This window comes from Amblyomma americanum, chromosome 2 (genome assembly GCF_052857255.1).
Source record: "Amblyomma americanum isolate KBUSLIRL-KWMA chromosome 2, ASM5285725v1, whole genome shotgun sequence".
Classification (NCBI taxonomy): Eukaryota; Metazoa; Arthropoda; class Arachnida; order Ixodida; family Ixodidae; genus Amblyomma; species Amblyomma americanum.
The window spans coordinates 183740167-183754696 of NC_135498.1; the positions used below are offsets into that span (position 1 = coordinate 183740167).

The 14530-nt window shown below is 50.7% G+C and overlaps 1 protein-coding gene across 1 annotated transcript in view; it reads right to left on the reverse strand.

The window, feature by feature from the left end:
* LOC144122067 (fatty-acid amide hydrolase 2-like) overlaps positions 1 to 14314 on the reverse strand; it is an 80603-nt gene extending 66289 nt beyond the window's left edge. Inside the window, exon 1 of the mRNA XM_077655581.1 lies at positions 13871 to 14314. Within this exon, the coding sequence (XP_077511707.1) occupies positions 13871 to 14059 (189 nt within the window). The 5' untranslated portion in view covers positions 14060 to 14314. The remainder of the gene's footprint in view (positions 1 to 13870) is intronic.
* Positions 14315 to 14530: the final 216 nt, after the last annotated feature.

Consider the following 14530-nt stretch of genomic DNA (forward strand, 5'->3'; position numbering starts at 1 on the left):
AGGTATGAGTGATCAGCAGCAGCTGCATTAGCAGCAGTGCCCACAATAGATACCTGATTCAATATCTGCTGCTGGTCCTTGGACCCAAGATATTTTTGGAATATGGCGGAGTGCTCGACGCACTCTGGCACGGGTCGGCCCGGTATTGCACTGCCTCCGGGATTGGCCTATGGGCGTATTAGCGCGCGGCACCTTTTCTATTTACTTATCTTTCCCTCCTACCCTTTACCCCTCCTACTTTCAGCACGTGGCAGCGAGCATGGCTCGGCTTGAGCCAGTAGGGAGGCCCGTGCTCTTTCCTTTTCCTACTTCGTTTCAGCGACATCGGTCAGTCAGTCAGGATGATAGTTCATTCAGAGCGTGTGTAAATCTTAAGGGACAATTCAACGTGTTTGATTTGAATGCAGCAGTTTCCTTTCAGGTGCCCATGCCGACAATATGAGCATCTGAGGCACCAGGTTTCAGGGATAGCGAAGTTAGCCTGATTGCATCCGGGGTAGATGCCAGTAAATAACGTCTAGAAGATTTGTGGCTTCAAAGTAGGGCAGTGACTTAAGGATAGGTATTTGGGAGTGAAATTCGACATAGCCTTAAAGATCATGAAATTTGTATTTGCAAGAAGGGTGAGTTCCACGATAGTGCCTGCTCATGTTAATCAAACATCTTTGAAATAAAGCAAACAGAAAAATATGATGGACGATTTAGCGTAGTTATGCGAGATGCGAATTGGGTGAGCAAGCACTTCGGTTTTCAAGGCCAAGAAGACTTCAAGATAGGCGAAATCAGTGAGCGGGGGCCTCAGTGCTAGCGCGCTAAAACTGGGAGGAAACGTAAGTGCCGCCGTAATGGTATGACGGGATAGCGTGAATGGGTTACTGCCCATATATGCGGAATCGGCCATTCTCTACTTTAGACTCGTAGACCCCTGGAAGCCCTCATACCACTTTTAGTGCCGCAATGGCAGGTGCTGCCACCGGTGGGGCTTGAGATACCCTCGTTGCTCCAATCATTAATTGAACTGCAATTGAACCAACAATTAATTGAACCTTTACCAGCCATCATGCGAATTTCGCTTCCAATCCGGTGGACAGATTGTGATGACGTCATAGGTCATGTGGCCTAGGTGGCCCACCTTGCCACATAGGCAATCGGTGGGGAACCAACGGAGCCAGATAGACAGTGGCGTAATCGGTGAGTGGAGATCTGAGTGTTGACGCATTAAAAGAAACTGACTCTGGCGGAACCAGCCACCGCCCCGTTTCAAATCGGGCTTTCACCATTCTGCGCTCTCTGAAAAGACGCGTACAAGGCTATGTAAAGTAAGCGCAGTCTGACCTGGCTGGACGACAGAGAAAAAAAAATAAAATCAAAATACTGGTGAGGCACCCGGACATTATAAGGGGTTGGGTAGCCATGCTGGCGACAGCGACCGCCTAAAAGCAGCTGCACGTGGCTCCGCTAAACCCCTCCTTCCTCCTTGTGAATCGTGAGAAACGAAAGGCATTCGTTTAAGGCGTCAGACTTCCACAAACCAAACCAGGAAAAGTGCAGGATCTATTACTTTTTTCTTTTTTCGTTTTTTTCTCCGCCTATCATTTGTAAGGCGGGCGGGAAAACCGTACTACCATCTGTCTCAGAAAACCATACACCTCAATAAAGGGTGGCGGAGCTTGTGCTTCGGTGTTATCCCAACTTTTTCACAGGCCACTGAGCAATCGTGACATTTTGCAAGCAGGAATGACTGAGCTCACCCTGGCCGCCGGATTGTGAAATATTGCTCGGCTCTCCGTAGTTTGACAAACGAACGTGTGGCGGGGGAACATGGAGCTGTCAATGGAAAGTAAACGCTACACGTGCCGATTTCACTGCCATTTTTTTTTTCGTTGCTATTGCGCTGAGTGAACTCTTTCCTCCTCCCTGCCATCCGCATTCTTTCTCCCACCATAGCGAGGGACCACTCCGTTTTCCGCTTTTGTCGGCCTCGCCTTTTTTCATAACGGTAGGCGCGCTATCTGGCAACACTCCAACTCGTTAATGAAGGCTAAGTTTCCTTGACTTTTGTTCCGTCCGCGACAAGGAAGATGCAGGGTTAAGCATGTGCCGTAGCGGAAATCGGGGCGCTGACTCAAAAACCGTACGATGACCGCAGTCGCCCTAGCCGCACACGCAAGCTTACAGTGCTGGTTACAGTGGGACTTGGATCGTGCCAACAACGCTTCGCTTTAACAAATGACAAATATTTACCCTTTCTTTTTTTGTACTCAAAAGATCACTGCAGTGCCATGTAATGCGTACAAAGAAAGTAAAACCTTTATCCAGAGAAAGTGGAGGCATTCAGGGAAACGACACTTTTTTTCGACGACTCGGCGGGACTTATTCTAAGAATGATCTGTTCTGTCTACTCGCTGCATAAAAAATGTCTGGGGTAAAATGCTTCAGTGAGCACCATTGCCCTACGAACCATGACTTGATACTCGATATGTTATCACCTGTTAACTCCTATATAATATCAGGTTCTAATTCATTTCATATCTTGCCTGAATTTCGCATTTTATCTGGGCATTTGAATCTTAAACTTTATCGCCATTTACATGTATGCAACTTTATGTCCTGTTTCCTCTTGGAATCGGTCAATGTAAAATAACTTTGTTATACGTGTCTTTTGCGGTATGGTGTTTCCTAAGTAGGCTTTGTGCATTTGTTATCTCCAAAAGTGCTACATACAACATAGCCCGTTTTCCAATTCCTCATCTCTAAGGCCCTTGAGGTGATCGAATTAACACTCTGACATAACAAAATACGCAAAACAAGTTCTCGCGAAATTAGAGAAACAAAGGAATAGTACAAAGGTTCGGAACTCATTACAGGGAACAAAAAGTACCGACGAATAAAATTCGAACTCCCATATAATGATTACCTCAAACACTGCGAGGTTAAGACAGGACACGCGAGCATTATGCGCGCAGAGTGAACAAAAAGTCAACAGAAAATGGCAAACGAATCGATGTTATCCAGGTGGAGGACGTTTAGACGTTTCTATGAGTATATAAAACCAACTTTTCACTGTAGATTTTCCTTTGGGTGCTCACAAGTGAAGAAACCGAAAAGAGGTATATAGTACGCAACGTCATTTGGTGCTATGCACCACGCTAGGACTTCTTAAAATGCACGCGGCCAGGGTACTGAGAGAACAGGGCGTAAACCAGGCGCGAGTTGGATCGGCTGCTTGTAGCTGCGTTCAGTGTCTGACGTCCATTTCGGGCCAGTTTTTAATCCGGCGTAAGTGATGCGAAACGTCACGGAGGTCAGGCCTTGTCCTTTTCCGTTTACGCCGCTGACGTTTCATCGATTGTGGTCAAGTCAAGGGTCAGTTAGAGGGGCATTTCGGTCGGTCTGTCGGTCGGTTGGTTGGTTGGTTTATGGGATTTAGCGTCCCAAAGCGACTCAGGCTATGCGAAACGCCGCAGCGGAAAGCTCCGGATAATTTCGAGCACCCGTGGTTCTTTAACGTGCACTGTCACCGCTAAGCGTAGACAGCTGGGCTAGTTGGTTCACAGTCGCATTATGATACATCGTTCTGGCGCACGAAAAAACACGGACGAAGGAAGATTGTGTTTCTGTTCTTCCTTCGTCCGTGTTTTTCGTGCGCCAGAACGATGTATCATAATGCCACTGTCACCGCACGGTGCACGGGCCTCGAGCATTCCGTTTTCATCGAAATGCGACCGCCCAGCCCGGGATCGAACCCGCGCCTTCCGGGCCATCAGCCGAGCAGCAAAACCAGTGAGCCACCGCAGCGGCAGAGGGGCATTAGGCGCGCCGGAGAAGATCCACTGAAATACTATTACTAAGTCGCAAAAAGATGATAAGCACTCTTAATTTTGCAAGATGTGCAACCATTTTCTAAGCTACAAAGATGCCCGACCTGCATGGCTTTCGAGAAGACTGGCGCGGGCATAGAGGAAGGATGCTGGCGCAGAACACTCGCAGTTTGGCTCACTCGATTGCTTCACGCAAGACGAAATCTTAGAATACCCGCTCAGTGATTACGTCTCAGCGTTTCTTCGGTCGAAAAGATTCATCGTTAGTCTTGAAGCCAGACCAAGGTATAGCGCTCAATTTTCCAGCTACTGACTGTTTGGGTTCTGCGCCGCACTAGTTCCTCTCAGTGAGTTCGCCGGCAGTTTGTAGCTTCTTTAAAGGGGATCAGTGACGCAAATAAAGCGTAAATCTTTATTCTTTGTGCGCATAGCGTGGGACATAGCGATGCGCTATTTGTTGTTCGATGACAGGATGGGAGTTTTGCGGACTAAGACATATCCAGATAGGTACCACGAGATAGACGCCTTATCCGGTGCGTGTGGAGAGAAAGAAGCGGCTGAACACTTGATACTTTTCAGCAAAGGGCTTCACGCTTCAGTGGAAAGCAGCGGGGCTGATTTATTCACAGCATTGGGGTTTAAGGACAGTGAATGAACAGTAGATTTTAAGCGGGTAGAAGTAACCAAGCGAAGGTTATCTGATTGGTGGCTAAAATCAAGACAAGTGTAAAATTTCGCAAGTGATGGCTATATGGCTTGAACCACTGGCCGATTTAAAGGGTTCAGCCTCATCCATCCATCCATCCATCCATCCATACATCCATCCATCCATCCATCCGTCCGTCCGTCCGTCCGTCCGTCCGTCCATCCATCCATCCATCCATCCATCCATCCATCCATCCATCCATCCATCCATCCATCCATCCATCCATCCATCCATCCATCCATCCATCCATCCGTCCGTCCGTCCGTCTACCCACCGCCATTCTTCAGAGAAGCGTCACCACCTACCACCAGCTTGGCCACTTGGATCGGTGCCAAATTCTACACACACGCACACAGACCGCGGCTACTTCGCTGAAGGGGGACGACCATGAACTGCCATCTGGCACGAAGGTTCATGCTAGGAAGGTCCTGCAGCAACGAGAGTGTAGGAATCGTCAGATTTGAGACCAATGACGGGCTCGCCGAAATCTTTTGGCTATGCCATAGCTTATGGTGTCTTCGGCTGACGGCATTCGTGGCTTTTTCTGCGCACTCGTGCGGTGCTCCACGTTCGGCTGGATGCCACTCGTGCAGTGCCGTACGTTTGGCTGGGACGAGCACGACACGCGTGCTTGCCACCGACGAGACCGACGGTGGAGCGCAGTGCAGTCCCGTCGTGCAGTGCGTACTAGCAGACGTCGCGGGCAGACGACGCTATTGCCGCAGAAAATTTCACTTACAGTGGCCGATAGGAAGCATCGACGAGGAGGAAAAACAGACGAAGCATCACGAGTGGGCATATTTTAAAGAAATGTTGAATATTATAGCAGCTGCAATCACGCAGCCACCGGCATGCGAGCCATATGTGCCTTTCCCTATAAGAAAATGAAAGGTTTGTCAATATTTTTAGTCCTGCATTAGCTCATCGAGCGAACGACAGATGCTGTTCATCCGGCAGGCCTGCACTTTATGACACCATATTTTTTGTCAACGTGTGCTCAGGGTAAATGGTATCAGTAAAGCGACAACGTGGGAAGCTGTGGTTGGACTGAGAATCGCCTGCTTATACTTTCAGAAATTACTCTCGCTGAAGATCTAAAGCGTATGCACTGAAACCGACGAGCATAACACAGTGCTGTGGTGTCTGACAAACCTGCAGAACGATCATGCTCGTGGGTTCCGCGTTTCCCACCGTTTCTATGAGCGCCTGTTACAAGCACAGCCGTGCGCGCTGTTACTGAAGAGGCTGTTCCTAATCGTACAAATTACTGAATGCGGTCGTTGGCGTCGACCGCTCGTAAGAATGGCCTCTGAGATTTTTTAGTGTCTCGGAGGCCGCGGTGAACTGAGAGCAGAAAAAGTAACGGCATTCTGCAAGTGTTTCGCGCGTTGGGCTGAGGTGCAAGGAGACGTGCCACTCGTGTAGTACTTGACGTCACTTCCTGAGCACCGGCACGGAGGCGGTGCGGCTCAGCCGAAGACACCATTAGTTTCTGTGATAATTTTTTTGATTGAAAAAATTGCTTGCATGAAAGCTGACGTATTTTTGGTACATTGGGGTGGGTGCTCTGTGCTTCTCACAGCTAATACCTGGGTCCATGCAAGCGGAGGGGGTTAAGGGCTGACAGGTGGTTATGGTAACCTAGCTGCCGAGGATGGTTGCCCAAGAAGAGACGCAAAATGAATGAATGAATGAATGAATGAATGAATGAATGAATGAATGAATGAATGAATGAATGAATGAATGAGCTGTTTATTAAGAAAGGGACAAAATGAAAGGCAGGCTGCGTCAAGGAGCATTAAATTCCATTCGTACTAATAACATCCTAATAAGGATCGTCATCTTAAAAGCGTTGCATAAGTTTGGTTTATGGGTTTTTAACGTCCCAAAGCGACTCAGGCTATGAGGGACGCCGTAGTGAAGGGCTCCGGAAATTTCGACCACTTGGAGTTTTTCAACGTGCACTGACATCGCACAGCACAAGGGCCTCTAGAATTTCGCCTCCATCGAAATTCGGCCGCCGCGGTCGGGATCGAACCCGCGTCATTCGGGCCAGCAGCCGAGCGCCATAACCACTCAGCCACCGCGGCGGCGTGGCGTAAGTGGTTTCTTTAGCGGCCCTCGTGGTGCCGGTTAAAATCACATGAACTGAAAATATCGCTGGCCCAGATAAGTCTGCCGTGAATTTTGTCCATAGAATTACGGCATGCTTTCAAGAGGCGTTACCATGATAGCTGCCACCCCGGTAGCAAGAACGCAGTGGCGGCGTGCGTGACAATGCGGCTGCCACTGGCACTGCGAAGCGCCCCATATGAAATCGAGAGGTGCGTTGTTTGGTTCACGGCTCGCCCTGCTTTGAAATTCTTCGATTGGATCATTCCCACTTGACTGACCGTTTTTAGGCGCAGTTTGGACTAGGCATTCCAACTTTGTCACCAATGGTCGGACGGGGTCATCTCAGCCTCAACAGCACACGCTGTGAGGATCTACCAAATGCTCCCATTAACAACTGGTGCAATGCCTTATAAAGATTTGGTTTTTCAGAAAGGCCAGCCGGCCATATCGTCTCAGGCATCCCAGCCTTGGGGCACTAAATGAATTCCCCCTACGGCGACAGCCCAACGCATGTCGTTCAGCTGAACGCGCCCCGACGCAATCGCCTACCGTTGACAGTCTCAGTGACCTTGGCGTTCGGCTCTTGAACCCAACCGATATAATCTTGACTGCGGCGGCCGCATTTCTTTGGATGCGAGATAACCCGCGCGCTGTGTGACGCCAGTTTTTCAGAATGGCGAAAACGAGGTTTATCTCGAAAGTAACGATGACCTTCCTGCACTGGAAAACAAACGCGGAGTACATCTGCGCATTACGTGACTCAGATGAAGTACGCCATTACTAGCTCATTTGTGCAACCAGTCAAACAGCGGCGGAGGTGCAATGAACCCATAATTCTAGTGGACAGTAGGCAACGGTCATCTATCGAAGGGGGGTCTCTGGTGATTCGAGCACAGGTGAGGAGGAGAATAAAGAGGGAGAGAGAGAGAAAGCGGCTGACGGTTTGTTTTGCACATTGTTTTATAAACAAGGAGACAAATCATTTTTAAAGGCCGTTGCTTGCTCAGTTTATGTCACAGATGTGAAACAAGCGACCTCTATGCTCTGCAAGTGTTCTCGTTGCTGAGTAGTCTGGGAGCTGAGCGGCCAGCCGTGGACTGACTCGTGGTGTGAGGGCACGGGTTTCCCTTTTCCTTCCACGCTTTGTGCAGTCCTGCCATATTTGTATTTTTCTATGCCTCGGTTTTAAAAAAACGTTAATAATTCTTGGTTTGCTTTATGGGGGTTTAACGTCCTAAAGAGACTCAGGCTATGAGAGACGCCGTAGCGAAGGGCTCCGGGAATTTCGACCACCTGGGGTTCTTTAACGTGCACTGACATCGCACAGTACACGGGCCTCTAGAATTTCGCCTTCATCGAAATTCGACCGCCGCGGCCGGTGTCGAACCCGCGTCTTTCGGGCCAGCAGCCGAGCGCCATAGCCACTCAGCCACCGCAGCGGCTCGTTAATAATTCCTGCCAAAAATCACCGCGAAATTTTCGAATAGAGAAGAAATGTTCCAACACCGTTGACAAGCATAAAAAATGGTTGCTTGCTTCTGATTCATGCAGTCTCTACATTCTAGTACGGGGGGCCTCAGATCCCTTGTCAGTACTGGTGGCGGATTTGAGAGCCCTGACTTTAAGCACTGGGGTTAGCTGACCAGGATTGACATGAGTGGCTACGCGGGACATCTACGCCGATGCGTGAGAACAACACCCTTTTTGACGGTCACATGCTGATCAGGTGTTGGCCTTGTGCAGACCACGTGCGGAATACATGTTATAGCAATGCAATATAATATAAGATGAGTTTGTTTCTGAGATCACCCGGAAGTTGTGCGTGCACGCTTGACCAAGCGATTGGCTATAATTCTGGAATTACGCTGTTAAGTGGAAGCCCACAGAGCCGATGGGGCCCCCCTCGCACCTGTTACCAGGAGCGGTCATGCCTGGGGGGGAATCGAGGAATGTACGTCGAGGCGTGACGCCCGCTTAGGGTGAGAGCTGCACATTCCACTGGGCTCGCGACAGCCCACGGGGACAATGCCCTTCCCCCCACCCCCCCCCCCCGCACCTGCTACCAGGAGCGATCATGTCCCACGGAAGACATTCCTTAGCTGTCAATCCGATGCGTGGCAATCGATGGAATGTGCATGCAGCGAGCTGCGTACGCGGAGTCACGCGCCCTGCACGTTCCAGGAGGAGCGGGGTCCACTGGGCTCCGCCCACTTGTACATTGCATGGCTATTGGTTCAGATTGGGCGAGAGCTGGTTTGGTAAAGCTCCGCCCAAGTATCGAAGGGTTTAAAACCCGTGGGAAACAACGCCGGACGAGCGCGCCGAGTCTCAAGCTCGGCCGTTTTTAACAGCCTTTTTTTAAACTGCCCTTTTTTTAAACTGCCTTTTACTCACCTGTCTTTGTATTTCCATCCCGTCTTTAATAAATAAGTTTTGCTTTGAGAAGTTGGAATTTCTGCCCCAACCGGCAACGTGTCGCCGGACGACGACCTGAAATACTCTTCGTACTGCTAAAAGCCGTTCCCATCGGTAGGAGGGCAGAGGAAAGTTTTAACTGGTGCCGTGACCAGGATCGTCTGAGCGGCTTCCTGCAGAGCGGTTGGAGGCAGTACCTACCAGAAGATTGACGGAGCAATATCTTGGTGAGAAGCCCCGGGGACCAAGGTCCGAGACCATATTCTTGCGAGAAGCCTTGGGAGTCAAGACTCCAAGGCATTGCCGAGGAGGGAGAAAAGTGGACCGACGGAGCGAAGCGCTGCGACTTCTTCGGCACCTTCGGTTGGCGGCTCAAAAAGGGTGGCACCTGCGGCTGGCCACTTTGCAGGCCTGACGACGCGATAGGCCTGCGGCGAGCTCTGGATTCCGGCCACTTACACGTCTGCGACTCAGCACGTGACCTGCTGCTGCCACGAAGCGAATGCCAGGATCGACGGTCCGACAACGGAGTGAGTTTCCCCATTCTCACTTTACTTGCCTCGGGAGTGCTTGAGCCGTAAGGTTAGAATTACGCAAGGCACAATGGCTACATTTAGTTGGCGAAGTGGCTGTGGCTATGGGGATGAGTATGAGTATGGCGCGCAGCGCGCAGAAATGTCAGAGGCTGAGCGAGCCAAAGAAAAGGAGCGGAGCGACGCTATTATTCGAGAACTCAAGCGCCAGTTGGCGGTAGCCGAAGAGAAGCTCCGGCAGGAGAGGAAGAGAATTGAGGAGGAGGAACGCTCACGGAGAGCGGCTCGTGTACTGCCGAAGACGGCACGGGCAAAGCCATACTCGATTAGCGCGAATGACGCTGTTGAAGCGCTGGTCGAGGTGGGAAATAACGAGGATAACTGCGGAGGAATTCAGTCGGCTCCTATTGAAAACAGACAGCAGGAATCCCAGGTTCTTGCAAACGATGCAGCTGTCGTTAGCGCCGAGGAGCCGCGAGTTGTCGAGTCGACCAAGAATGTTGACACAGACCAGCAGTACTTTATTCCCAAGGTGGAGGCGAGTTCCACGGACATGTCTGTTCAAAATTCGAACAGCGATCTGACCGTGAAGGTCGAGTGTTGCGAGGCAGCCGAGCATGTTATGGGCGGTGCTAATGACACTGATGAGCGCAACGACATGAGCTGCTCGGACGGCCCGATTGCCCCGAATGACCTTTTGTTGCGAACTGAAGCGCCAGCATGCCAGGCAGAGAGCTGCGAAAGCGGCATGGGCGTTCGCGTTCAAACGGCATGCGCAGCACTTACAACGGCGTCGGAGAAGACAGCAGCACGGCTGGGTAGGCGAGGTTATTCAGAGCCCGTAAACTCGGACTCGTTCAGCGCCGCAATAATATTGGCTCTAGATGAGGGGAATCAAAGCAGTGAGGACGGGGGATTCACCCCATGCCCTGGAAGGAGCGAAGTTACTCTACCGCTGATAGAGGCGAAGCGCGACCCATGCTGCGATCTCCTTGCGGGTCTGGGCGACAGGCGAATCGCAAACATAGAGGTCTCTGATGACGAATTCATTGAGCTGGCCATGCCACGTTCTAAGAGACTCTCTAGACACGAGCAGTTAAAGCCTTTCGTGGAGGCTTGCACCTCATATGCGCATACGGTCGGCGTCTCCTTCGAGGAAGACGAGAGACACAACCGGAGAGCAGGACGAATGCGACAATGCTGCACGCTGCAGAACGTATTGTTCACTTTGATGCCACCGGGCAACGGGTTCGATCCTGGTGGATAGCGACAAATGCACAATGAACACACAGCCTTAACCCACTCTGCCACTGCCAGGTTGCGATAGGCATAAAAATTCCTTGTGGCTCGAGCACACGATGAGGCAGTGAGTGAGAGTGGGGGAACACGAAGAATTCGCTCATGCCAGTGTGCAAATTGTGTCCTGTGTGAACTGTTCTCGTTGTGACAGTTAATCCGTGTGTGACGAAGAGCACCATGTTATTATGGGTATTGCCCTCGTCGGGATTATGTTGTGATGTACATAGAACTTCATGAAAACCGTGGTATGTTTTCTTTAACCTGAATTCATGGCAATGTTGTTGCACGTATGATTTTTCTTATGATTTTACCAGAGAGTCTGATTTGTGCTTGTCGTCCTGTAACTGAAATGTGTAACTAAGAATTGTGCTTGCGTCTGCATGCCTGAAGGTATCTTCCCTAGCATGTTTTTTCTTCTTCCAATTGTTAGTAGGACGCAGAAGGGTTTTTTTGATTGTTGGTACAGCGCCCAGTTGAGGGCCGGGTCCATTGTGCATTAGCGCGTTCCATATTTTGTTCAAGGCCGCACCCTTTGTGCTATTGTGGGCTTCGGTATGTTGTGTGTACAGCAAGTGTCCCCCCCAACATTCTTGGTGGGGAGGTGTTAAGTGGAAGCCCACAGAGCCGATGGGACCCCCCCGCACCTGTTACCAGGAGCGGTCATGCCTGGGGGGGAATCGAGGAATGTACGTCGAGGCGTGACGCCCGCTTAGGGTGAGAGCTGCACATTCCACTGGGCTCGCGACAGCCCACGGGGACAATGCCCTCCCCCCCCCCCCCCCCCCGCACCTGCTACCAGGAGCGATCATGTCCCACGGAAGACATTCCTTAGCTGTCAATCCGATGCGTGGCAATCGATGGAATGTGCATGCAGCGAGCTGCGTACGCGGAGTCACGCGCCCTGCACGTTCCAGGAGGAGCGGGGTCCACTGGGCTCCGCCCACTTGTACATTGCATGGCTATTGGTTCAGATTGGGCGAGAGCTGGTTTGGTAAAGCTCCGCCCAAGTATCGAAGGGTTTAAAACCCGTGGGAAACAACGCCGGACGAGCGCGCCGAGTCTCAAGCTCGGCCGTTTTTAACAGCCTTTTTTTAAACTGCCCTTTTTTTAAACTGCCTTTTACTCACCTGTCTTTGTATTTCCATCCCGTCTTTAATAAATAAGTTTTGCTTTGAGAAGTTGGAATTTCTGCCCCAACCGGCAACGTGTCGCCGGACGACGACCTGAAATACTCTTCGTACTGCTAAAAGCCGTTCCATCGGTAGGAGGGCAGAGGAAAGTTTTAACTTACGCACTTGGTAACTATATGACACTTTTTCGCGGACGAGCGGTTTCGGCTCGTTCCGCTGACAATCATGTGGGTGGCGGTAATACTCGGCAACATTTTGAACTTTGAGCGACGTGCTCCTGGTGCACGAGAGCCCTCTTGATTCAACTCTGTTCAGTTCTACAAGCGTGTGCCATCTAAAGTCGGCTGCCAGATATGGCTTCGGCAATGCGACTGTTTTTTTTTAGAAGGCCTGATGAAGCATTCACCCAGTTGAAAAAAAGAACAAAAGCAGATAAAGAAGTAACATTGATTAGTGAAGAAAGTTGGGCGAGTTGGTATGTACATACATGATTCACAACAGCGCAGCAAACACGAAGAGAAGGGAGAGTTAGACAAAGCAAGCGCTGACTTCAACTGGACCTCCTTACGGGAAGGGAAGAATATATACATCCCGAATCTTGCAGAAACAAACAAAAACGAAACCGGTATACCAAGCGCGAACTCTCTACGCACGTGTCAAACAGCAAAAAACGCTCTGGCCAGAGGAAGATAACGCGTCCTTATTCACGCTATCACTTGAGATAGGCATGCTTTAGGAAATCTTATTCATTATGTGAAACCACAACTGAAGGCCGACTTACGCTGGTGTCTCCAGAATTATATATGTAAAACGATTCCATTATTTCCCTAGCTAATTGGTCCTGACGCCCAATATTAAATGGCTGCAATAGAAAAAATCGCGGTGCGACCAGATGAACGACGGTGCAGGGCAAGATCAATGGACGACTTTGACGAGTTATCATCGCAGCAATTGGAGTGTTCCTGGAGCCTTTTTATTAACGCATCGTCCGGTCTGACCAATATACACGGCACCGCAGGAAAGCGAGAACCTATAAACAACTCCAACACTGCAAGAAATGAATTCGGGACGATGCTTGACCTGACACCCACCCCTATCTTCTTTAACTCATGGGACCAACGTACAGTACAGCCGGCACCCGATGTGGATCACTGGGAACCAGTTGCTCTCTTGTGCCCCTTTTCATCAATTTCATTGCTTTGTCACACGCTTTGGCTATAAGATAATCAGGGTAGCCGCTCTTTTTTAGCGTAGCCATTTTCTCAGACAATCCATCATTGATCACGTTGGCACAATACTTGTAAACGGCTGACCTAATGCAAGACACCGGAATACCACCCTTTACTAGCTTTGAGTGAGCCAAATTATAGCCTAATAAAGCTTTCGCAGTGTGTGGACAAAACTTCTAGCACAAGTGATTAGGAAGAACGCGCGAACAGAGGCCCAAAAATTGGACCAATCGGCACTTCAGTGGTGAAGTTTAACCCCCGACCACACTCACAAAATAAATTAACGACATCCTGAAGGTCACGGTTGCAATCAGACGTCTGAAAAAAATATCAAATGTTCGTCCACATCTCGAACGTTTTTTTTTTTTTTTGGAACATGACACGAGAATTGTCATTGATAGCCTTATCAACATAACTTAGAAGATAACAGGTCACAGGTGCCACCCGGGACCTCATGCATACACCTGACTTCTGGATGAAGTGCTGGCCAATCCTCACTACGACAATAGGTGTCAAATAAAATAACAGGATTTCCAAAAACGTCCTGTTGTGAACCATGAGTAGATCAAGAACACCTCGAAGTCTACAGTGCATGTATACATCTACGGCAGAGGCCACTCACCCGTCCATGCCGTATGGCGTCGGCCAACTCCACTGCTGGCGCAAGCAGCAGCGGGTCTCGCGTGGGCTCCACACGTTGCCGGCGCCGCGTCAGGTTGGCCACGAACAGCAGCAGCTCCGAGAGGCGGTCTAGCACGCGCATCAGCAGCTCGCCGAACAGCGACCGCACTGTGGTCACCACGGCGGCCATTGCAGCCGCACAACTGACGCACTCACAGTCGCGCACGTGCAGACAACAGATCCCCGGAGGTTCGTCCGATCCAGTGAGCCGCCGATAACACCGACGACAGCGTCGAACACGTCGCCCCGCCCACGGGCCCTCGCAGGGAGTCTCGCCGCGGACTGCCGAGAAGGGGGTCGCCGGCAGCGGTACGCAAGACGAACGCGGAAGCAACTGACTTCGAGAAAGGGAGCGCAGACAGGGTCGCCCCGCAGCGGCGTCGTCGGCTGCAAGTCGTAACCGCCCGCGCCCCGTCCGCAGCGAGTGCAGGCTGAGTGACCGCCGGGGGCGCCATCGTTCGTGGTACGCGCCACGCGCCGCGTCTCCTAGTCGCCGCTAGAGCGCGGCCCGTAAATAGTCGCCTGCCGGCGCGCTCGGTTCTCGGGGAGGCATCGCATACCATTCATTCGTACATTCATTCATTCATTCATGCATAAATTC